Source organism: Lytechinus variegatus, chromosome 2 (genome assembly GCF_018143015.1).
Source record: "Lytechinus variegatus isolate NC3 chromosome 2, Lvar_3.0, whole genome shotgun sequence".
Taxonomy (NCBI): domain Eukaryota; kingdom Metazoa; phylum Echinodermata; class Echinoidea; order Temnopleuroida; family Toxopneustidae; genus Lytechinus; species Lytechinus variegatus.
This window is the reverse complement of record NC_054741.1, coordinates 3,662,070-3,686,734: the sequence shown is the minus strand read 5'-3', so window position 1 is coordinate 3,686,734 and position 24,665 is coordinate 3,662,070. Positions and strand designations below refer to the sequence as shown.

Sequence of the window (24,665 nt, the reverse complement as noted above, 5' to 3'; positions counted from 1 at the left end):
AGTTGTGAAGGAATTCTATCTTGCCTTAGAGCAGATGTCTAAATTATATTTTTTGTGATATAAATTCAATAAAAGGCCTGAGCAAAACTAATATATCTTTTTTTAAACAAAAAAAAAAGGTGAGGAGTACCATGTTCACGTTTACATGTATTAAATTATTGATACGGATATTTAGCAGTATTACCAGTGTTTAGGGTTCTCGTAGTGTTTCCTCATAGATATTGTAGAACATTTTGGACATAGATAAGTGAGAGTATGATCTCTAGTGGAGCTCTCTCTGCCGAACATTTGTTTCTTGAATTTTCTTTCTTTAGATTTGACAACGGGGAATCGTGCAAAGTAATAACACATTTTTTGTAAGCCCCACAAACTATGAAGGCAGAGGGAATTGAAACTCAACTGCCATCGGAATTATACATTCAAGATAGTTCAAAGACAACTGCTTGTATTTCATATAAAGTGTATGAAGGAGAATAGATATCTTTCTCTCTGGTCAAACCAAAACAGAATCTATGTAACTTAATGAGTTCATATTCAACTTCCCTGTGCATTGAAGAGGGTCTAAGGCATGTGATGTATTACCATACAGTGTAGAATGAGTTTCATATGATTAAACCATATGGTGTGTTTGATAAAACAATCAAATTTCTTATAGTAAATAAAACAAAATGAACTAACCATTTTTTTTATTGATCTTTTGAATTCTGGTTCTGTATGCTAAAATTTCAGTAGTCATATTGGGGATGTTGATTGTATTGTGGAGTTGATCTTGGGTACACAGTTCTAGGTTTGTGGATCAGTAATACCTTGGTCACATTTGTTCTACGGCGAGTCGAAAACAGCCGTTGGGTACCAGCTTACATATAGGTGGTTTTAGTAAAAATGAATACAATGGCTGTTTTCGACGCGCCGTACGGCCGCCGTAGAACAAAATGTGACCAAGGTATAATGATACAGTTAGGTTGTGAACAAATTGTATGATGCCTTTATACCCCTTTCATAAACCCAATTATGCGGCTAATAGCAGCATAATTTGGTCGTAAAATTGGAGGAGGACAAGAGTTATCCGCATTATTTTGATGCTGCTATTATCCGCATAATAGCAGCATCGGGACAAGATTTTGAGTTTATGAACGCATTTCCAAATAATGCGGATAATTGCCATGGTGCGGTCACAAGGTCACCCTTTTCCAACACAACCGCATCGGAGGGGGCGTGTCCAGTTGTCATGGCGATTATCCGCCTTTTTCAGGACGGGCGCTCGTAAAAATAATGCGGCTTATTTTCGGAGTTTATGAACGCAATTTTTATTGAATTATCCGCATTACTCTTATACCCCTTTCATAAACCCCATTAAAATGAATTAGGCGGCTAATAGCAGCATAATTTGGTCGTAAAATTGGAGGAGGACAAGAGTTATCCGCATTACTCTGATGCTGCTATTATCCGCATAATAGCAGCATCGGGACAAGATTTTGAGTTTATGAACGCATTTCCAAATTATGCGGATAATTGCCATGGTGCGGTCACAAGGTCACCCTTTTCCAACACAACCGCATCGGAGGGGGCGTGTCCAGTTGTCATGGCGATTATCCCCCTTTTTCAGGACGGGCGCTCGTAAAAATAATGCGGCTTATTTTCGGAGTTTATGAACGCAATTTTTATTGAATTATCCGCATTACTCTTAGGCGGCTAATTGGAGGATAGGTTTATGAAAAGGGTATTAGGCGGCTAATTGGAGGATAGGTTTATGAAAAGGGTATTAGATAAGTCTAAGCTCTTCCTTACAGGGTCTGTTTTGGGCAATGGTCAATAATGTAGGCCAGCTTCTAAGGCATGAATTTTGACTGCATTTAAGAATCCATCTAAATTAGTTTATTTAGAATTCATTTCAGGTGAAGAATTTTATTATTTACACCTGTTAAGTTATCATTGCTCGTTGATGATGGTGGTGGCGGTGATGATGATGATAATGTGTGTGATGGTGGTGGTGATGTTGGCTGTGATGATGATGCTGCCTGTGATCAATGAGATAAGTTCAAGCCATTGAAGAGAGCAATACACATGAATATAAAAAAGGAAATTCAAAAGAATATTATTGAAGGAAAGGTGCACGAAAGGTACTCCGAATTTGAATTGCTTGAGCGAAGTAAAACTATTTTGTATGAACATAGAGCTATTGGTATGAATATTGAAAAATATAAATTTACAGTTTGAACATTCCTCCAACAATGAAAATTATATTTAAAATTCAATTTCTTGAAGAGAATGTATGTGCGTCAAATAAAAAAAATAAAATGTGTAATGATACTCGTAGACGGGCGGATCCAGCTTTCACCAGTGGGGGGGGGGTGCCTGATTTTTTTATCCATTTTTTCCCCGATCGGCCGCTCAAAATGTATTTGAATTTGTTTGTTCCTTTGAAGGGGCATTCCTAACAGTCACTTCTTGGATTTATTCTTAGTTTCATTCTTATAAAATAACATAAATATGCAATAATTCTATATTCCCTATTTAAATAGAGAGAGCGCGATTTTTAAAAATTTACTGCGAGCGCGAAACGCGTGCAGAAATATGTTCTGGCCTGATCAAAAAGGGACCTGTTAGGACTGTTTGCAGTATATTTCAAGAATTGAATAATGCGAGCGCGAGCTGAAGATTTTTGACATTCCGATCTAACAATTAACCTTCTGAGTACTTTTTGTGATCATGAAGGGGGTAGGTATAACCCCACCAATTGATGCGAGCGCGAAGCGCTACAAGCGGAAAAAATGAGATTTCAGACCTGAAAACGGGAACTTTGTAAATCATGAACAAAATGGGTACTTTGGTATCTTCTATATTAATAATGCAAACACGAAGCGTGAGCAGAAAATTATGGATATTCTGATCTGTAACTGGATAATTTAAGCACGTTTTAAATCAGTATAATGATTAAAAAGCTGCCTTTCTCAATAAACATGCTATCGCGTGTTTTATGCATGGCGTGTTTTGGGTTTAGACCTAGAATCTGGGCACTCTGAATACATGTTTTATCATGAAAATCAATAATGCGAGTGCGAAGCGCGATCGAGCTGATGATAATATTTTTTATCATTATTTTGACCTATGACCGGAAATTCTAAGGATTTTGTCATGAATTGAAAATGATGACTATCTTTCCAGTCCTCTTCCTAAGCGCGAGATGAAGACAGTGAAGATATTCTGAAAGGGGGGGGGGCAATTTATGAAAAATCTTATTTTAAAGCCTAATGAGAGCGTGAAATTTATTGATATGAAGGCCCTAAAAACTGGGCATTCAATTACTAGTAAGCACTTTTGTCATTATGAATAGGATGCATGGGTTAATATATTTTTATCAATTATTGTGAGGGCTATTTGCGAGTCGATTTTTTTTTATATAAACTGTCATGAAAAGGGGATTTTAAGAATTAATATAGACTACCCGTAGACCGTATACTCACCAATCAAAATGCAAGCGCACGTACAGCATTGTACAGCGCGAGCTGAGTATGCGTTTTGACAACTAGACCTCTGATGAGGCCGGTACTCTGACAAATCAAATAATGAGAGCGCGCAGCGCCAGCTGAATTAAAGTGTTGATATTCAGACCATAAAACGGACATTTTACATAGCACTTAAAAAAAATGAATTTGTAAATCAAACAAAACAACGAAAGCCCGATGTCCGACCTGACAAATGTTTTGTATATTTTTCTTCAAAACTTGATATTTTAACCTCCATGTCAGCCCAATGAGCAAGATATGTATCTCATCGAATAGGCAATGCAGGCGCAAAGCGCGAGCGAAAATTTTACACAGTGACATGAAATTTATATATATTTTTAATTTCCAAGTCTTCCCCTCACCTCTGTTAAGGCTCGTCAACCTCCTCTTGTTTTACCTCTTCTTTTATCTCCTTTCTTTCCCCTTCTTTTTTCCTTTCTCCGGCCCCCTTTTTTTAGCTTGACCAATGGGGGGGGGGGTCTGAATTCAAATTCACTATGAACCTCTCCCATTGACCGAGCTAAAAAATAAAACACAAAAAACAGGTGTATACTTGTAGAAGACAACGATATGGATGCAACATAAATCCCAAACGGAAAATATTATTCAGTCTTATAAATAAAACAAATAATAATTGTATTCTTTATCATTGAAAATAATGCAAAATGATGGGCTCAATCATTTTACCCCATCCTATAGGTTTATGAACCTGGAGATGTTTGTTTTTCACAATCTTCATTGTTGGTGTTGGTAGACAAAGTACACACATAGGAAGGATAGACATATATCCACTATTTTGACCCATGACTTCAGTGATCATCAAAGATCAATATTTACTTTTTCATTGTTCTCTTTACTCCGTGCTTGCCTTACTAACCCTGATAGCTACAATATCATACAGATACATACACCATTGGTTATGACCCCCATACGAAAATGCTTGAATTGACATTTAAGTAGTAGTCCTATAAAAAGGAAATGAATTTGTGGAATAGGCCATGCTAATGTTTTTGTTTGGTTGGTTTAGTTTTTTTTTCTTTCCTTTCTTTTTTTCCTTTTCTTTTCTTAGTCTTTTCTTTTCTTTTCTCCGCTTTTCTCTCTCCTCTCTTTTCTCCACTTTCCTAGCTCTCTTCTCTCTTCCCGCTTCTGCATGTTATATAATAATCATTATTCATTTATTTTTGCATATTTGGAATATTTAGCCTAGCTGCAAAACTAACTGCAAATTTGGTGACATGGATTTAATATTAACTGGAACGTTACGCTCTTCTCCATTGAAAACAACAGATATAAAATATTTTTTGAGGGTTTAGCTCGAGCTCCACGTCAGTGCCATCATTTTGACCGCTACGTTGATACGCTCGTTTATTTTTATTCACCCCTTTTGTACTTGTGGATCGGTCTGTAGGGCGTGGTGAGTAAACGGATAAGAAATTTGATTGGACAATACCAGGTTGACAACATGGCATAACGAATGGCGATTGGTCGCCCGTGACCCAGTTCTACGAGACCGTTCTATTACGTACGACATTGGATTGCACGGAGGGAATTATTAGATGCGATGGGGAGAGACGATTTAGTGTAAATTGAAAAGTGCGAGAGAAAGGTCGTCCCCCGTACAACAATGGCTGAAATTGCAGAGCAAATTCCTCATCTACCAAGTTCGTCTGTTAATGTTATCGGAGAAAGTTCCGAATGTGACGAACCGATGAAGAAAAAACCAAGGCTAGAGAAACCACCAGAACTCGAGGAAGAAAATCTGGAAGATAGACTGAACGAAATTTTGTGTTGCACCGTCTGTTTGGATCTGCCAACATTCACAATATATCAGGTTAGTTTACAACTCCCGCACTCAAAGCATACAGTGATGAAACCAAAACAATCGAAACCTCTGGCACAGAATAACAATAATATTCGAGATTTGCGGATGTAATTTTGCGAATTCCGTTATTGTGTCGTGTATTCGATATTTGTCAAACATTAGCAATTGTGTGTATGGTGTTGTTTTTGTTAATTTAAGATATTTTTAATATATTCCAAAGGTACCCTCAGTTCGTGTACCGTAGATTTGTCCTGTGTTGATGTCGGTACGGAACATGATAAAGGGCACACGTTACATGACGCAACCATTTTGTTTACATCTGCTTGGAAGTGTATTGTTCTGGCACTGCAGCGCTGGCTGGCGACGTGGCCGTGTACTGCCCTGGAATTAGTGGGCGTGACCCGTGTGTAGAATGACTAGATCTGTGGCATTAACTGTGTTAAAAGATAGTACTTAGTATGCCTATCTTAGATAGGCATACTAAGTAGTATTGGACATTATTTTTTGTCCATCAAATCTATTGTATAATGTGATTGGCATCACAATTGCATTGCTATTTTGAGCTTATAATATCACAATCATATTTTCAGCTCCAGTCGACCAGTGTCATCAGACAGTAGAGGAGGCATTATTGACTGTAAATAATCCTTTGAAGTATGGGTAGGCACTTTTCCAAACTACCCCCTCCCTAAATGTGCCAGTTGTGAAGCACACTATATTAAACTGAAGGTGGTTAATACTCCTGCCCTATGCTGTTACCATGGTAATAGAGTTTCCAAACATAAAATGAATCTTTACCAAAATATGTGTGCCAAACTTCTTACACAGTAAAAACTGGGGAAGTAGCTTTGATCTGCAATGAATTTTCCCGGCTTTCTTACCATAATATAACCATGGCATCACAATTTCTGACAAATGCGAAAAGTGTGCCTTTCATCTCTAGCTCTAGACCATTGTATGTACCAAATTTTATGAGCACAGATCTGACAATGAAGTAGTTCAATATATGTTTACAGATTATGCTGTTACCATGGCAATGCAGTTAAAAAAATGATTTTGATAGGAATTTTGAAGTTTAAATGCTAATTTGCATCAAAACAATTTAATATCATTGGTCCTTTGTACAGGTTGCTAGTGAAAATATGTTTCCTAGCAACTGTTGCTATACATATACTGTATGAAATATCATTTTGGCACCTCCCCTGAAAATGTTTAAAATGTTATTTTGATAAGTTTCAGGCTTTTGTCACAATCAACACTTTTTCACCAATCGCCTAGACTATTTGTGGTCAAATTTTCACAAGTCAGCAAGACCAGACATGAGTCAGTGTTAATGCCCAGTTCAGAGGGTAAAAAACGGGTTTTACTGCAGATACATGTAGGCTTAACCATAGAGCTATTACAGAGCTCCATGGTTTAACAGTTATACTAGCCTATTATGTAGGCGGAGGCTGCAGTTATTGTCTTTGCTGTTATGCTGAACGCAAGAGGTACGGCTGATCTGGCAAAGACTATGCATTTGTGGATGCAAAGCATCCACTTTCGCAGCCACAAATGTGTAGTCGCGCCAGATCAGACGTATCTCTTGTGTTCAGCATAACAGCAAAGACAATAACTGCATCCTCTGCCTAGATTATAGGCTACAGTTTATATACATGTATTATGTATTTGTCTTGGCAGTTTTAAACATTGAGTTATTTCACAACATTTTGACAGTCAAGAACTTTTCTACAATGAAGATAGAGTGAGCCTTTATTTCAGCAGGTCTATAATTTACCTACATGAACCTTGATTTAAAAAGAAATATTTCTCCCTTAATCTCTCTAAATTCCTGTGCACTATAGTTTGGCACAAATTGCAAATAAAGGGATTCAGTGGTCAGCTATCTACTTGTCAAATAACAATGCTTTTCTTTACAATAGTACGTCCAATTTCTTGAAAGCCTGTTAAAAGTAAATTCACCTGATTAGACAGTGCACGTAATGCACATATTTTGGGATACAACCTCCACTTGCACAGACTGGAATTCTTGAAGCACTTGGTATGAATTGGGGATTTAGAATTTCTTTTATTATACACATTCTTTGCATTCCATGGAAGTAAACAAAATAGTTCAGGGTTTTCTGTCCTCCCTGTGAATTACAGATATATGTATGACCCTGAAAATTGTGTGCATACATGTAGGTCTACACCCTACTGATGGGGCGATAATCTTTAGTTATTGCTATATTTTTACTGAGGTGTATTACATGAACAGTGGTCAGATAGAAAGCTCTTTATTACTCATCATCAGCTCAAAGTAGGGTATCATTTGTCTTTGTCAAAAGAGAAAAAGCTCAGAAGAAATGACTGCATAGCAATAAATGCTTGCGCCCATACTGTTTAGAGCGTATTGTTTAAATGCAAAAAGGCCACAATGTTTGTGTCCTTTTGCTTTGAAATTCATGTGTTTGCCTATAGATACCACAATATTAAAAAAAAGTAACGTCATATGCATTCCTTTTTTCCTCAGTCATAACCACATTATAAGTCTTGAAATTAAAAAGAAAAGGCAAATATCACTAAATTCAATGACGTTACGACATGAAATGGATTGCATTTGTAAAATAGCAAAAACATTTGCTACTTTTTTATACGCCCGTCCTAGATGGGACGTATTATGATATCATGCTCGGTGTCTCTGTGTCTGTCTGTCCGTCGATCCGTCCGTTTAACTTTTCCTTGTAAACGCGATAACTTCAGTTTGACTTAACCTAGGATCATATAACTTGGTGTGTATGATACTAGCATGGATCCCAGGAAGCTTAATGATTTTGAGGCCAAAAGGTCAAAGGTCGCAGTGACAAAACTTTTGTCTTACCCTTCTGAAGTCCTTATAAATGCGATAACCTCAGTCTAACTTAACTTAGGCTCATATAATTAAATGAGTATAATACTAGCACGCATCCCAGGAAGTCTATTAAATTTTTAAGGTCAAAGGTCAAGGTCATGCTGACATTTTTTCATCTTGCCCTTCGGAAGTCCTTGTAAACGCGATGACCTTATTGTAATTTAACCTAGGCTCATATAATTTGGTGTGTATGATACTAGCATGGATCCCAGGAAGTGTTAAGTTCAAAAGGTCAATGGTCAAGATCACACTGACATTTTTCATTTTGCCCTTCTGCATTCCTTGTAGACGCGATAACGTCAGTTTAACTTAACCTGGGCTCATATAAGTTGGTGTGTATGATACTAGCATGGATACTAGGAATCTTATCGATTTTGTCATCAAAAGGTCAAGGTCACACTGACATGTTTTTCATCTTACCCTTCTGAAGTCTATGTTAACGCGATAACTTTAGTTGAACTTAACCTATAGGCTCATGTAATTTGGTGTGTATGATACTAGCATACATGTAGATCTCAGCAATTCTATTGATTTTGAGGTCAGAAGGTCAAAGGTGAAGTCGCACTTTTCTTTCTTGACCATTACTCAATTTTATGTGTTACACTACAGGCAGGTATATTATGTGCTTGTGTTAGTGACACTCTTGTTTTATAATGGGCTGATTGTATTATGGCTGGTAGAATTACTGTTTGAAGAGACAGTTACATGTATAATATTAAGGAAGTGATAGCTAATATGATGTCATCCTTTTATTTAGTTGATGAAAAATCTACATTTATTTTCTTTTGCATACAGTGTAACAATGGACATTTGATGTGTGCTGGTTGCTTCACCCATCTGCTAGCAGACTCAAGACTAAAAGACGAGCAGCCAACATGTCCCAACTGCCGTTGCGAGATCAGCAAAAACCTCTGCAGCCGTAACTTGGCTGTGGAGAAGGCCGTCAGTGAGCTTCCAGCCAGCTGCCGATACTGCACGCGTAAGCTTCCACGATACTTGCTGGACCAGCACGAAAGACAAGGCTGTACAGAAAGGTAACCAGCTCCGTCTGCGGGGCATAGGAATAGGGAGTAAGTATCAACCCCCAGTAGGGATGTAGGTCGCGGTAGTCGGGGGTTTAGTTAAGGCCGTAGAGTAAGGACATTTGCTAGGATAGGCTAGGCTAGGGCATGAATTACCAAGAATGTCCTCAAGTTTTATTCAATGTGATGTTGTTTCAATTGCTCACGCAGCTCTTTCTTCGGGATCCCCAACCATTGTCCTAGCTCCGACCAAGTGGTGGCAGTACATGTCAGCTACATGTTTTTCGTGCCCCTGATGTGCAAACGTTTGCAAGGTTTGGTAACGGGTAAGTATGGTGTACTCCTCGTACACTCCTCATGTTGGAAACATGGCTTCCAGTGCACCTTGCCTTTGAATGCTGCTTTTTCCTCTCTCACTAAACTTAATCTTACAAAAAAAAAAAATCAGTATCTATGAGCAAGTCATCGTTGCAGTTCCAACTCTCTGGTTTGGCAGTGTTTAAAAGAAAAATAATCAAAAGGAATATCAGAAAATGATTTTTAGTCTTTTTTGGAAAGCCCTTGATGAATTTGAGTAATTATTATATTCATTGATGGGTAATTTAGGGAATACATTGATATATTTTCATATAGCTTTAAGTAGCTCTGTCCTATAACATTACTTGATCACAAATAAAATGTTTAATTTCATTATACAGCTGTGAGTATTTTTCTGTCAAATCAGCATTTTCTGAATATATGATGGGTTTTTTTAATCTCTTCATATATATTTTTTTAGTAAATACACAATACTCACAATTGATTGTCACTGATATTTCTTCAATTTACTATTTAGAAGCTTGAGAGAAGAAATTCAGTAAATTGGTCAGATTTACATACCTTAAATGTTGCTGGTTTGGAGACAAAATTGTAACATTAATTTTGTGATCAGGCATAGATCTCTGGATATACTTTTTTGGGGGAAAGAGGATAGAAAATTTTGATTACTGTAATAAAGAAATTAAGTTATTGCAAAAAAAAATCTTGTATTCATTATCCAAGAAAAGGGGAATTTAAAATGCCAACCACAACATTTTTATTTAAGCCTAAAATGAACTTTTGACAAAACAAAATAAAAATTATGACTTTTGATAATAATATTTAAAAAATGTTACCTTTACCTGTACAGCTCTATGACAGGGAAGTATAGGGAACCTTGTCAGAAGTTAAAGCTATGTCTCTCAGCCAGGATCCCATTGTCAAGGCACTATAAATCATTCAAAGTGGCCTTTGCCACATTCCTCATTTTTGAAAAATGAATCAATGTGAGGATTAGAATGATATTTGTTGGATTCTTGCATGAAAGACAAGGTTCTGACTTTCTGTAAGGCGCCTCTATATGTGGTAAACCATGGTGGTCATAAACCCTCTCTTGTTTATATCAAGGAGGGCTTGCTCAGATACTGTAATGAAGTAAAACAAAAAATCGGTAACAATTCTCATGAAACAATCCTTGTACAGACATTCAACTACCAAGTGAAAGCATTATGCATGTTGGCTGAGCTCTATTTGGAAATTGATTCTATTATAGTCTTGGGGAATTTGAATTAAGACAAAACAGCGTCAGGCAGATAGACTCCCTTACAGCAAATTAATTTGATTGCCATGGCCTTGGAGAAAACATGCACAGTGTGATGGGGAAAAAAGAGACAATTTCTTTATTAGTTGTATGTCTATTCAAATAACATGGCTCAAAGTAGGAGATAACATATGAACTTTGATACCAAAATAGCCATTCTTTTTGCCTGCCAATTCAGGTATAATTCTGCTAAATATCATGTGCCTACTGTAGTAATATTTTGAAAATTGTAATGCTATCAAGGCTAGATATTAAACATAAATGTCAATAGATTCATTGCTTTAATGGATATGACAATGAAAAAATGTGATTCCATATGATGTCTCTTCAGTCATCAAGCAGTTATTTGGCTTTGCTTTCTATTAGGGCTAAACCATATGATAAATTCATTTTTTTTTTAATTAGTACGAAACTCAGAATTTTCATATTTTATGAGCTTTTTTCATCTAGAATGATTAAAGAAAGGATATGCTCCACACCCCTTATTTGTAATTGATTTTTTTTTCTATGTGCACTGGCTTTTTTATCAAATATTGAATTTGAAAGTACTTTGTTGGAGCATAAAAGTGTTCTGTCAAGGGCCACTGTGCCTGATGCAATTGGTGTATTTAACATGTGATATTGCCATATAGTGAAAGAGTTCACTCATGTGAAACTATAACATTCAATAGAGGCTTTATGATGTGTCAAATATATGTTTTCTGCATCCTGCATATATCAGGTCCATAAATGTATTCTTTGTGCTTCAGAACCATAAATTTTAAATTTTATGAGGAAAAGGGTATCAATATTCTTTCATGATTGAAATTTTGTGCAGCTAGCTGTTCAACTGATCTTTCTTAACAAATATCCAACTTACATGTCAATGAAAATTATTTTATTCATTTTATTTATTTTTATTTACCCTGTCAATGAAAATTGTCAGTGCACCTTATAAATCGTAATAAGCGTAATTATTGTCCAAACAAAGAAATAACACGAAAATTGATTATCATATTACATTCTTAAAAAAGATGTACATGTATATCAGAGTTTTGGGTTGTATGAAAACTTCAATAAAATTGAATTTTCTTAATATTTTTTTATATTCCTTGTTAAATTTTTTGAAATTTTAATGACAGCAAACCGTTCGATTTCTGAAGAGAACAAAATTTTGACTACTATTTTACACAAAATGTGAACTTGATAAATGGTTTTAGGAAAAATTCAGTCACATGCAGCTTTCCTAACACACACACACCACAATATTAAGTTTGGTAGTATGTTTGAACAAACTTTCCCTTCTTTGTTTCACTTTTCATTCTTTTATTAGTAACAAGCATTGTGTGTGAAGTAAAGTGGTTTGAAAATATGGTACGCCAGATTTTTCAGATATCTCAACTCTGTAAAAATGTTACCAAGACTTGCAGCAAACAAAGTTCACCATGATGTGTGGGAGCCCTGTTTTCAAGGAGGAAAGAAGTCTCTTCCTTTGTTGCAGACTAAAAATTAAAGTGAGCGTCATCGCATGCTTCCTGTCTCAATTTTTTTTTTAATGCGCTCGCTGGATTTGGACCATGTTCTTCTTAGCATCAATGGAGCGTTGTGGCTCAGCAATTCTTGATTTTATTATTATTATTGATTTTTCTTGTACCTTCTTTATTCTGTGGGTTACAGAAAAGCAAAGGATCCAGTATTAGCAGGAGACTAAATGTAGCGCAATATATACCCATTTGCAGTTGATGAAAAATCTGTTTTCGGCAGAGGTGATCTTTATCAATTATTATGTACCTGTGCATACAAAATGGCCTAGAGGGAAAAATTGAAACCAATTATCATGCTCTCTCTACATTCCACTCCACCCCACTGATAACAAACTATGTGTAAGGTCATGTCATGCGTACATGTTATCCTAATACTCAAAAATTTTATCTTGAAAATTGACATTTTGTGGCACCTTTTGTCAAAATGGTATATCACAATGTTCATTTTTAAATCCACAAATAATTTTGAACCCCATATCCTTTATATAATTTTCCCTTCAGAAATAATTATTGACAAGAAAAAAAATACAAGAACGTCCTCATAACAAGATAACAGTGACCCTAGCATACATGTACATCTGATCTGACATGTAATTATGTGCATGGACTGGAATACTAATTAGGTACATGTACACAAGTTACAAATATGGGCTGGTTGAAAAAATAGTGTTGGCTGGCATGACGTGACTTTTAGTTGACCTCGATCATGTGAGCAGATTTTTGTTTCATGGTTTTACGTCATTGCCTGCAAAATTCGAGGCTATCAGGATTACTGATCTTTTTATTGAACTGAAAAGTGGGTAGGGCTTGGCCAGATACAAACTTTTGGTAAAAAACAAGTGAATGATTGTAGAAGGGGCGTATCCATGAATTCAGAAAAAGGTTGCCCAATGCTACATTTACATTTAATAAGCTGCATAAAACATGGCCCGTGTATTATGGGCCATAAATTTGCCTTGTTTATCCTGATTTTCCTTGTACAAATTTTTACAACACCTGGGGCCCGTTGCCAAAAGAGTTGCAACCAAATGCAATTCAAAAAATCTTGCACAATTTGATTTTCAGCCAATGAAGCACCTGTATTTGGGATGTGCGCATGATATTTTAACTTGCATTTAAACGCAACTCTTTCTGCAATTCAGGCCCCTGGACCCCACCATGGGCCCAAAAGTGGGCCAATGGAGGCTTGGTGTGTATGGGGCAAGTGCTCCACTCACTACGCTTCACAATTTACCCAGCTATAAAAATTTCTGTGGTGTCATTCCTGTTGTCTCTAAAAATTGTTGAGGTGCAATTTTTAACAAAATAAAACAAAAACATCACTTTTGAATAGTGACAGATGCTTACATATTTTTTTAACAAGGACAATAAATTGAAAATGAAAATAAAATGAAAGAAAAGGGGGTTATCATGTGGGTGGAAAAAGTGGAATTTTGAGATGTGCATTGGACAAACTATATTCTCACCTACATACATGTACATGTACATCAATCCTTTGGTTTGTTGAGAGCCTGAAAGGGCTGAAACTGAGAATCCTACCCCCTCTTACCAAAAGCAGTTGTTTCACCTCTCCTTTTTTTTACCAATGATAATTATGTTTTGGAAATATGTATGAACAGAGGGGGAGTTCTCACTGTGGATTCTGTGCATTCTTTATGAACCTACATGTACATGTATATTGGTTAGTCAATTTATGTTAAACGTACATAAGCCCAATTGACATTCCATCCTGCCCAATTGATTACCTCCAAAATATCAACAGGGACGAGCATGGTAGCTCAACCATAATAAGAAAGGTCACATTCATTACACTAAGTGCTGCAGATACAGCTTCCAGTGCAGATGGGTATATATTGATGCTTGAACTCGGGCAAAGCAACGACATATACTGGATTGGGAAAAAAAGAAATTGTTGTAGATGCACGCTTGTCTTCCCTTGGCCTTCAAACATCTCATTTGGCAAGGAGAGAAGGGATGTAGTATGCAACATCAGCAGCAGTGTATCTTCTTTAGGCTGTATGAAACTGATACTTTCCCTTCACACATGTCATATTTGAGATGCCTCTCTCTCTCTCTCTCCCTCTCTCCTGGTAATCTGCGTCTTTTAAAGGGCAAGTCTATCCCTACAAAAATTTGATATGAATTAAAAAAGAAAAATCAAACAAGCATAGTGCGAGAAAATAATCAATCAAAGTCAGATATTACATGGCAATTTGAAGTTCTGCTTAATTTAGGAAAATAGTTATATGTACAGTACACATACTGGTTGGTATGCAAATGAGGAAACTGCTAGCATCACCCACTCACTTTTTAGGGGGTATTTTATTGTATGAAATATGAAACATCTTCATTTTACCGCAATGTCTTGTGAAAAAGGGTTTGAATCATCCTATTGTGATACAGGGAAGATGCTTCTGAATTGTAAAATCTGAAATAAAAATGATATATTCCAAATAAAAAATACAAAACAGTATTGAGTATGTGACATCATTGGCTCTCATTTGCGTATCACGGGGTAGCACATAAATATTTTGTGAAAAATAAAGGAACTTTAAAAAAAATCATAACACTCATATTCAACAGCCAATATTGATGATTTTTCAGCACCATGTTTGTTTGATTTGTCTCTATTTAATCAAGTCTACTTTTTGTTGGGGTAAACTTGCCCTTTAAGCAGTGCCATGCATGATGACCAGTGGAAGATCGAGAAGTGCTTTATTGCAGAGATGCCCCCGCCTCCTTTTTTAAAAACTTTTTATCAAAAGGACTGGAACAGATGTCCACAGGAACATGCAGACACATTTCCTGATTTTAATTGGAACTGTCTGGAGTTGACAGAACAAAATTGCCATTCTACATTATTTTCATTCTTCACTGAATAATTATCTTTATTAAGATTATTTATTTAATTGGTTGGATACCGGTAGTTCTACAATTAAATGTTCAGTACTACCTGAAATACATTAAGCAAGCTTCCATTGAGACATTAATATTATTCTTTTTGTTTATTTTACATTTATTTTAGATTAACAGAGAATTTGCTGGTAATCGTCTTGAACAAAAGAATGGTCATTTACAAATATTTTTTTTATATGATTGAGGAAATTATATGCAAAATGATTTTCCTATTCAAAAACATTTTTCCTTTTACACCTAACTCTGTGTCATGAAATATTTCATCTTTATTGTTTAGAAGTCATTAAAATCAAATATAAATTTTCTCTTTTTTTCTTCACAATGATTCTGCAGCATGTAAAATATTGCCCAATTAGTCCATTCAAACAGTATACAATGACCATAAGAGAGAATCCTTCCATTATTAAATCTTTATTTGTTTAAAATATGGAGATGGTTTCATATTTTATGATAAATGGGGATTTTGTAATGGGAAGATTTTAAAAAATGCTTTATTTTTTAAATCACATTGTTGAGTGTGAAGGAAGAATTGTTGGGGTTTTTCTTTTTGTATATAATTGTCAATCATGAATGATATTTCAGTTGCCCTTTTTTTATTTGATGACTACCAGCATTTTTCTGTGAAATTGCTGAAAAAGCTCAAAGGAAACTCTTATCATCATAAAGCTTTTTTCATTTTGCTTTGTGTGTGTGTTTCAAATATATGTAAACATTTATTTTGAGAAATAATGTTAAGAATGCTGTGATCATATTTTTATGCAAAATTATACCATATTCGATGTTACCCACGATCATAGGGCAATCATAAATAAGGTTTTATTGTATTTTGTGCCAGTCGTGTATACAGAGAAAAAGTGTAGGACAGTGTAAATGAATGTGATTTTTATTAGGATTGCTATTCCAAACTTTGTATAACACAATAATTAAAATGATAAAAAATGAACTAGAAAAAAAGGAGAAAAAAATGAAAAGAAAAAGAAATTAAGATTGAATATAGCTCAAAATATGGGGAATTAAAGAGAAGATGAAAAACTTGTGGGTACTCTGTTGATTGGTGATTTTGTGTCAAAATATGATTACATGCATTCTTTTATCTGATATAGTGCTATTCATGAATGCAAACTAGTTCTTAGATTGTAGACTGTACTCTATACATTCATAAATTTCTTTGGTTAAACAAAGAATGAGTATGTATGGTGAATCATACAGGTATGATAGAAAGAAATAGTGTTACTGAAATTGGCATAAATACGCACTGAAACTGAAACATACTGACTTACACATACTGAAACAATATTACACCAACCATACATAAATATCATAAGAGAAGTAAATTAAATGAATTCATTCATATTGCACTTCAATTTGATGAAATAATTGCCAAAAAATGTATAAATTAGTAGAAAATCATATTGGATAATAAAGTTCAAAAATATAATTGAAGTAAATGTCATAATTTACTGGGGGGGGGGGGGGACAGTTTGCCTTGCCAAATCATTCCCTAAATTCCTGAAAAACAAATTATTTTGGGTATTCATTTTCTTTAAGTATGGCCTCAAATTCACTTTACTACAAAAATATAAACATTCATGATTGAAAAACAGCTTTGCTTCTTTTTATAGTAAAATGAACATATAAAGCGTATAATGCAAAGTGAAAAATTGAATAATATACAATGTGAAATAAGAACTAGGTGGCCTTTGAAATGATGAAAGTATAGCCCCCTCCCCCTTCAAAATCAAAATAGCTTTGAAAATTAGCCCTTATACATTCATAAATCTCAATAAACTATTTAATAGTTGTCATACAGAATATGATATTTGCAAAATAATTAAAAGATTTTGATATAATATATCAATCTCTAATGAGTTATCCTGAGACTTAAAATATGGTATACACTAGAAATCTGTTTACATTTCAAATGAAATCATTAGTTCAGTAAGAGATGTAATTAATATCTTTCATCAGTGAGCGAGCCCACAAGTAGTGAAATAATATTTCATCACCATGCCTATTATTATTGCACATCATAGTAAAAGCACTGCTGTGCTATGGGGAAGTGATGGAAATTAAACTGTACCCATGAAGTTCCTATGGAGGTAACATCAGTGAGTAATGATAGCCAGACGGGAAATATGAGCGCTCTGACACAATTAAAGGGAAATATTAAACCAGCCTTGGCAACTTTAGAATAGTGCTCAATTGAAGTCGGGGCATATTATAAGAGAAAATTTACTCACAAATCCTTTCTGATATTAGGATATAAGGTTATATTGATAAAATACCCATCCACACCCCCTTATTAATATAAGGCTAATTAATTCCAATTTTAAAGGGAGGAGTATAAAGCCACATCCATTGCCAGAATTTGAGTTCAAAGTAATTTTCAAACTCAAGACATGTGGTAGAAACAACCAAGATCGCACATAAAACATATTCTCTGAAGAATTGTAAATCCATGTGAAAAGAGATGTTTTCATATATTTTCCTGGATGAATCAGAATTTACAACTGTTTGATTTCAAATACTGGTTGATGCTCGCCATGAATATTGCAAACGTTGCAATATACAAGCTTTCTACCCTGATAATCAGATGTGCATTGATCTCCATACATACTAAATAATGTACAAAATGTACTACCATGGCTCAATAGATATACAGTACCAGTACTAGAAACAGCACCCATATGCATTAAGCTAGTAGAGATTTTTTTTCTTGTTTTCCTTTTTTTTTTTGGGGGGGGGCTTGTTATGAATTTCACACACAGATTTCATAACTGCTATTATTAGTTATTAAATCAATAATTTCACAGTTTTTATATAATTTTTTACACAGCTAATCTGTACTGTGGTGAAAACTACTGTACAAGTTTATTTTCTGGCCAGCGATACACCGTCTGTTTTCTATTGAGAATAGAAAAACAAAACAAATAATGGAATATACATAGGAATTATGCTAGGTAAATTCTCAATTATTACTCAGTTCGCTTTATCATGGTTTGATATTTTATAATGTAATCACTGGTGCATAATCACTGATTACACCAAAATACAAGCAAAAATATTCATAATTAGAAAAAAATGTTATTATGCTGTAAATCGTTCGTGCAGAATCTTTGTAGTCATTTATTTGGATTTTTTTATAAAGATATCCACATGTACATACATGTACCTGTACATGTAGCTAGGATCTTTATGTAGAGTATCTGCTAATAAGGATGGGCTGAGTGGATTTCCAATAATCCTATTTGAATTCCTCCCCTTCTATTCCCCAAAGAATTTCTCTCTGGTATTTTCAGATTACTTTTTTTACACAAGACATAGATCCCTACACATGTACACATTTAAAGGCACACAAATTCATTTATGATTTCATTTGACAAAACTAAAATTCATAGGGCTCCATGAATGTACACATACACAAATGTAGTATTATCCTGATTTGGGAATAATTTTAACTCTCACTCTTTTCTTTCTCTCCCCTTTCTCTCTGTTCCTCCATTGCTCCCTCTCCTTCCAACTTTCCCTTTCTTACTCTTCTTCCTCCATCTCTCCCTTCTCTCTCTCTCAATTCTCTGTACTATCTCTCATCAGCAGACTAAATCGGTTTTTGTCTGGGTCTGTGCCGGAAAAAATGGGGGAAAATCATATCCTCAAACTTTGACACAATTTAACCAACAAAAAAGACATAGTAATATCTTTAAATTTCAGATGAAATAAAACATATCCATACATCTTCTGAGTTTCTGTAATGGAAATCATTTATATAAGAAAATATAGTTCATGAAAGTTATCATCTCATAATTTTTCCCTTCTGAAATTGCCTTCCAATATCAATATGATATTTATTTGAAAACAACCTTGTTTGATTTCTGATATACTTGAGATATATGGATTTGTCTTATTCTTCTACGTCAACTTAAATGTTCTAAATGTAGCAGATAATACACAAATAAATCACTTTGTACCAATTTAAATTTTAAAGGAAACAATATGAAAAAAAGGAAAACATATTATTGCTAGGGCAAGAAACCTTGTATTTCAAACTTAAGAGAATTTTTTTTTAATGACATGATAACCTGTCAAGTGATTTCAGTTCCAAATTCAAGATTTCTATCTGAAGAAATTAAGCCACTGAGCCTATTATTGAGATATAAGGTTTAGTTGTCAAAACAGAATATTGAAATAAAAAAACCCTGATCATATCAGGAAGTACTGATAACAAGAGTAATAATAATGATAGTTATAATGAAAGTATCATATATATCAACATGCATTAATATCATTATTTCACAGAAAATACTTTTTAAAAAAAATATACAATGTCATATTCTACATCTGGGCCCTGTAACATCAAATTTAGTAATTGATTATAGCACTGATTTATATAATTGATTGCATTGATTCTCATGTGTGATCAATCATAAAAATTAGAACTATGATCAATTACCAAACTTGATGTTACATGCCTCAGGTATATATACTAGTGTTCCTGAAGGAAAGGTAAGTGATGTTGATTGTTATTTCCTTTTATATCATTGGAGAAAACTTAGTACTGTTTCATATTGATTGTTCAAGGCAAAATTAATCATATACAAGCATCTAATTTCAATTTTCTCCCATTTTCTCCCCCTTTTCCTCCCATTCTTTTCCTCTGTTACTTGTTTTCTTTGCTATGTTGTAATGAATCGTTGACTAAAATGCATATGAACAGGGTAACTAAGTGTAAGTACTATCAGATTGGTTGTTCCTGGCAAGGACCGCACCATGGTTTGGAGGGGCATGAAGAGGGGTGTGTCTATCCCAATAAGACTGGCAGTGAGGTACTGGAGGCCATCCAACAGAAGGAATCTGGGAGGGATGAGGATACAAAGGTCCTGAGGAATGTTGTCAAGCTCTTGTCCTATGAGAAGATCACTTTCAATGGTAAGAATCAGAAAATGCTTGGGGGCGTATTCACTTATATGCTTTGGTAAACCAACCAGGGGGCCGTTTCATAAAGCTGCTCGTTAGTTAAGAGCAACTTAAGAACGACTGGTGAACTTTTCTTACATGATAAACCATCCCCAATGAATATACCATTTACCACAAGAAAGGTTCACCAGTCATTCTTTAAGTCGCTCTTAGCGTACGAACAGCTTTATGAAAAACCCAACAGGTTCCTTAAAAATAATTCTACTGCATTGGCATTTCACTACACAGACATGTGAATAGTCATTGAACTTCCCTTTCCTTTGCAGTACATGCTAAAGACACGTCGGCAAAACCCACTCCACACCAAAGTATTATGGCTGATGACATACCCTCGGTTGATTTGGAGTCAGTTTTCGTTGATGTGACTTTAACATGAAGTTGTTCATAAAGACATATGTGAACAAGCCTTGAAAGTTAATTTTTGTTATTTGATCCAACTCTATACCTCAGATCACCATTCAAACCCCAATATCCCTTTGGATAATGTATGCAGACATTATACAGTGCATTTGCAGAAGAAATGTCATAGTGCATCCTTCTGAAGTTCAATATGTAAAAAAAAATTGGTTGCATATTTCAGTTAATGCCTCTGTTCTTATCCCATCCTATCTTTCCAATTTCCTTTTCCCCATTTACAAGTTAAACTTCTAAGAGAGTAATATACATTATGGCATAGCAAAGCAGGCATTGTAGAAATTATACTTGCTGATTTTGAATTTAAAAATCCACCAAAAATTCAAAGAAATTATGAAAGATGATTTCAAAAGGAATTTTTAATTCGGGGCATTATCCAATTTGATTAATCTTTCAAATTTTATGTTATGATTTGTGATTGGTAGATTTGCAGTTGAGGCCATACCGTACAGATGATTTCATCACCAAGCTGTACTACGAAACGAGTCGTTTCTCTGCCCTCAACCAGCAATGGGTAGTCAAAGCCAGGGTTAACGATGACGAGAGGAATCCATCTCATACACTAGAGCGTCGTATCGCTTTCCAACTCTCTCTTAAGAGCCGCATCACCTCCAACCTTGTCATGCAGTTTATGATCCTCAATGGGCCTTTCAGTGATGCTAAGGTGAGCATTCTCACAGAGATTCAACTGTCTTATTTTGCTTAAAAGTTATTATTATGGTGACTTTGCCATCCAACTTCCATGATATCCTTGATTTTAATTTGATGTTCATCATTGTAACATTGGATGGCAAAGTTACCATAGCAGAAACTTTCATGCAACTGGAAGGCATACATGGTCTTGTTGCATAGGACTTGTTAATGATAACATGTTTGAAATCAACAAATTTCAGCTAGGGTAGGGTTTGAGTAGCATACATGTACATGTAGAACATGGCCCCATCTTACAAAGAGATACGATTGATCCGATCAATCGTAACTATGGAAATCCATCAGTGTCATAATTTTTTTCTGTGAAAATTTGCACAAAGTCCTTTGTATACAAAGAGAAGTGCAATGAATTTTCAAGAAAACAATGAATGCATGAATATACATCATAGCTAAAAAATATTTTGAACAAACATGCATACATGTATGCTGACCGTCCATAGTTGCGATTGATCAGATCGTCGTAAATCTTTTACCATTCACAAGAGAAGTTCTTTGAAGAGGATCCGTGAAAGCCACAGTTTGATTGTTCTCCTGTTACAGGCTGTGAAATTGTCTCATTTAAACCTCTCAAGTGCTCATTCATGTAGGATTGTGAAACCGGACTTAACAAGCACTGCATTTAACTGACTTGAACTTCCATAATTTAATTTGTCATAAAAAGAATAAGAAATCATTTCCTTTTAGCCTCAGTCAATAACCAACAATAAACTTTGATTTTGATGAACAACAACACAGATGTATAAAAAAATATCTGTTTTCTCTGTTTATAAATGATTCAACACTCGTATTGCAACATGTAGTAATGGTTGTTCATATATCTCCTAAATATATCCTACTTCGAGATAAAAGTAGAGCTTGATAAATGTACCTTTTAGTATGTTATTTGCACAATTGTTAGATTTATGCAGATGATTGTTATAGATGTCTTGTTTCTGTCCTCTCTCATGACAGATTGAGCCGCATGTATATCGCTTTGAATTCACCCCAGAGAAGACGGATAGTCCGTACAATAACATCCCCCTTATTGACTCGGCAGAATGCAACAAAATCCTGGCATCCAAGACTATCAACGTCAGAGTTATCATGTTCCAAATACCAAAATAAAGAGCGGACAGGACCAACAACTAAAATCACAAAAAAATTCATCTTTGAGAAATGCTTGCTAGAGAGCATGATTTGCACAAAGTTATCATTCACAGTAGAAACAACCATCTTAAATAGATCCCCCCTTTCAAAAGAGAAATTGAATTATTTTCCTCATGAAATAAGATGTGTACATGAAATATCAAGTAGTGCCTGCTAATAAAAAATGTTGCAAGATAAAAAAAAATTATGCAAGAGAGAATCACAAGCTAAAGTAAATAAAAAAGAAATTATTCCTACCACAAAAATGTATGATCATTTTTCCATAGATTTTACAATAACCCGACATGAAATCACATCGTAAATAACTATTCCTCTAAGCATTCATGGCAAACTTTTATGTGTTGGTTCTGGCTCTAATGTGTAATAAAACGCAAATGGACTTGTACATAGACTGTATATTATACTGCACTGTGCTGGCATGATGTAAATACATTATACAGGTGAGGAGGTGTAATTTTGTAAGAAAACAAAGTGTATTTTTATGAGGAAATATATTGATGCACTCAGTGTGAACTCAGGCCTAAAATTTTTGTAGGAAGTATAGCAGTGTCATCCATTTGATGGAATAAAGAGATGTAGAAAATAGTCAGCAAAAATACATTTTCCTTTTTCCATTTACAGTAGTTTGAAAAAGTAGATCCCAAGCTATAGAATGGTTTATAACCTGTCAAAATTGATCAACTTATGATCATACTTCCTTTAATCAGAGTTTTAGAGGGCTCCACAGGACAGGGGAAAAGAGGAATTCAAGTTTGAGACTCATTCTTGCATGGGATGTGTTGAAACTAACAACAGTCCATGAAAGTATAGCCTTTAAAGAAATGCTGGTTTCTTGTTTTGGGTTTGATTTTATGGCTCCGTATTTGCATATTAGGTAGATGAATTGTTACCTTTTTCCGATGAGCTGATTTTCCTATATTTTTATTTTCTTAATCCCAAATTTATATTTTAAACTTCTTAAAGGAATTCTTATAAATTTTAACTGGATGGTCATAATATATTTCACCTACATAATATTATGATTGAAAAAGTAACCCTCATGGTTCTTTTGTCTCTTTTCACTATTAGTTGGGTGTCAACAATGAGGAAGAGAAAATTGCAGTTGTAAAGTAACATTTTGCAAAAAATATAATAGAAAAAGAAAGGAAATAAAACAGCTGTAAAATAGTGAGCTTAGATAGCCCCTAAAATATAGTTGGTATTGATATACTGGCTTATTCATCATTATGATAGTAGATTATTCCTGCATGATTTTCTTTACTACTTATAACATCAGTACAAGAAATATAATTCGAAATTAAACCGAACAATAGGGACAATATTGAGGTGCATTGTAAATAAGACAGATAATGATCTGCTCAACTCAAATTAGATCAATTAAACAATATTTCTTCTTGAACCTATTGGATGTATAATGCTTTTTACAGATATATGTTTGTAATAGAATATTGTGTGTATGTACATACAGACATGTCCTTCCCAATTATTGTACATTTTTCTTGTTAATATTACTAACTAAATATTTATTGCATCATAAATGATTTAAAGTCTATATGTAGCAAATTAGAAAGATATAGCAATACAGAGTATAATGTTTTGTGTTCAGTGTACTAGTGATCGTAATGTCCAGTGGGTGTATGTTTTCAAAATACTAAAACATAAGTTTAACATGTAAATTATTTTGACAGGCTTTTAAATTTCAAATATTAAATCAGACCATGTAGAAACAGGACTCAAATTTATCAAGAATGAACATATTTTATACTTTCTGCTGGTAGCAACGTAATCCATTAATATTCAAATTATATAGCCTGCAAAATCTGAAGTAATGTTTGTATTATGATTTAAAAGACTGGATTATTGGGTGATTTGCAATTTAATACTTCAGATTGAAAGGTATTCTTTGAACGTATGGGCATTATATAGAAACTGGAACAGTGAATGTATATTGAAAATATTTGACATTAGTAGATGCTAAAAGGGTAAGATCATTCTAAATTCAGCGAGGATTTATCTTATCCGTTGCCCCTTGCTGCCTCTATTTGATTACATAATCAGAAATATTTTAATCTCCCTAATCCACTTCAGGGAAAAAGGATTAGAGTTGTACATGAGAGTCATTA

At 34.6% G+C, this 24,665-nt stretch overlaps 1 protein-coding gene across 1 annotated transcript; it reads left to right on the top strand.

Moving 5' to 3' along the window:
* Window positions 1–5,062: 5,062 nt before the first annotated feature.
* On the top strand, window positions 5,063–23,673 carry LOC121407089 (cysteine and histidine-rich protein 1-like). Its single transcript, XM_041598015.1, has 5 exons — window positions 5,063–5,337; window positions 9,014–9,252; window positions 20,012–20,223; window positions 21,111–21,349; window positions 22,348–23,673. Exons 1-5 carry the CDS (start codon window positions 5,131–5,133, stop codon window positions 22,498–22,500), a joined length of 1,050 nt encoding a protein of 349 aa, XP_041453949.1. The 5' UTR covers window positions 5,063–5,130; the 3' UTR covers window positions 22,501–23,673.
* Window positions 23,674–24,665: the final 992 nt, after the last annotated feature.